This window comes from Orycteropus afer, unplaced genomic scaffold (genome assembly GCF_000298275.1).
Source record: "Orycteropus afer afer isolate SDZICR_OR568_19922 unplaced genomic scaffold, OryAfe1.0 scaffold01481, whole genome shotgun sequence".
Classification (NCBI taxonomy): domain Eukaryota; kingdom Metazoa; phylum Chordata; class Mammalia; order Tubulidentata; family Orycteropodidae; genus Orycteropus; species Orycteropus afer.
In genome coordinates this window covers 37,189-39,182 of record NW_006923068.1, presented here as the reverse complement: position 1 = coordinate 39,182, position 1,994 = coordinate 37,189, and the positions used below count along the sequence as shown (strand labels likewise).

Here is a 1,994-nt window from a genome sequence, read left to right as displayed (position 1 = left end):
TTTGATTAATGCAAAAAAGACAGGAAAGAAAGAGAAAAAGAAATTTGAGATATAAGTTGAAAATAAATATGCCTGGGGATTCATTGAAATATCATGGAAAGGAAATAATTCTCAGAATCAGGCAATCTGGTTAATAGTTCCAGATTTTAATTAAGAAGTCTTTATTTAGAAATTAAGAAAAATTTATTATGAATCAGCATTTTACAAAAGTACTTTGACTTCCAGTACCTCATTTAATCCCCACAAACAGTATTTAAGAGAAGGTCTTTTGTGTACTGGGAAATTGAGATACAGAGCATACAACTTGCCAATGTTTGAGCCAAGATTTGTTTTCTTTTGCATATAGTTCTACTACATTATTTGAGAATACTGGCTTGAAAAAGCTGTGCATTACTGTTCTTTGGGGTCTGATTGGGTGTTTTGTCTTTAGCAGACCTTATTTTTCTAATTTATAAAAGAAATATATTGAAATGTCATGATACCAAGCTATTTAACTATATTTTCATTTTTATAGACAAGTACTATCATTGTCTCTGGAAGCTTGCAATGTTCTGCATCTCTGCTCCAGAGCAGGTTGTAATTTGGTGTAGCTGAATTTTCAAGACTCTAAGAATGTGGGAGAAAGAGCTATCTGGACAGTATATCCAGCCACAAAGGTTTGTAGTAAAAGGATCCAACATGACACTGTTCCCTGTTGAAAATGAGAATCTAGTCAGAAGGGCAGACTATGATGGAGTGTAAGGGAATCCTGCTATTGATCTAGTCTGAATACCATTCATCAAACCTGAGAAATCTGTGGAGCTCTTGGAAAGAGGTAATTATTACCAGTTACTTAAAAGAGCATGTCAGTGCCAGAGCTGATATTGATAATCCTACCTAGATAGAAAGAGGCTGTTTAGAGCTTTTCTAATGTGTAAGCATTGAGCAGGGTCAACACTTGCTAAGGAAGCTTGTTAGCTCCTTTGGGACCTTCATGCATAGATAGATAGATAGATAGGTAGATAGATAGATACATAGGTAGATAAATACACACACACACACACACACACACAGAGCCACAGTTAAGAAAGAATTGAGAAAAAAAATTATACAGGTTTGGCCTCAATATATAACCTCTGATATTTGTTGCTATCCTTGTACAGTACCCTTAAGATTGTGAATTCCAAAGTCTGTCTAAGAAATAAACAAAGAAGTACAGTATCAATTTAGAGATATGAATAACTTAAACCTTTATATCCAATCAGCATAAGTTTTATTTAAAAAAAAGATAAAATAGATATATTGCAGGATTTACACATCATAATATAGGCATGTTCATGATAAATGAAAAGTTTAATAATGATTTTAGAAAATCTGTGAAATAACTATTCCAAGTAGGTGGGCATAGTAATTAATATTATGCATCAACTTGCATGGGGCCTGGTTTAGAGTGGCTGGGCAACTGGGTGTAGTGATTCCCCATGATGAGACTGGTAATCAACTCCAGGGAGGAATCTACTGTTAGCAGCTGAGTAGTTGCCTTAAGAGGTGTGGTCTGCTTGCAGTATATACAAAGATGTTTTGAGATAGATCTTGAGCTTTTTTGGTGCACTTATGCCCTGCATTTAGCTGAGTCTTCATTCAGCAACCTGCCATGTTGCTTGCCCATCTTGGGACTGTTTCTGGACTTGAACTAGTTAGTGGGCTGCCGTGTTGCTTGATAATCTTGGGACTGTGTCATTTTACATATTGACCTTGGGTTTGTCAGCCTCCACAGCCAGCAACTCCCTGAGTTAAGAGACACCTCCAGCTCCAGTGAGTCAGGAGCAAGAGGCAGAGCTGAAGCTCACATTCAAGAGGCCCTCACCCATATGCAAATCAAAACAACAATGAGATACCATCTTGCTTCAGCACTAGTATCAAAGTTCAACAAGACAGAAAATAACAAATGCTGGAGAGGTTGTGGAGAGATTGGGACTCTCATACACTGCTGGTGGGACTGTAAAATGGTACAA

At 36.9% G+C, this 1,994-nt stretch overlaps 1 protein-coding gene across 1 annotated transcript in view; it reads right to left on the bottom strand.

Annotated features, from left to right (window-relative positions):
• Window positions 1-1,147: 1,147 nt before the first annotated feature.
• LOC103213266 (olfactory receptor 10G9-like) overlaps window positions 1,148-1,994 on the bottom strand; it is a 3,698-nt gene continuing 2,851 nt past the window's right edge. The window contains exon 2 of the mRNA XM_007959104.1: window positions 1,148-1,173. Within this exon, the coding sequence (XP_007957295.1) occupies window positions 1,148-1,173 (26 nt within the window). The remainder of the gene's footprint in view (window positions 1,174-1,994) is intronic.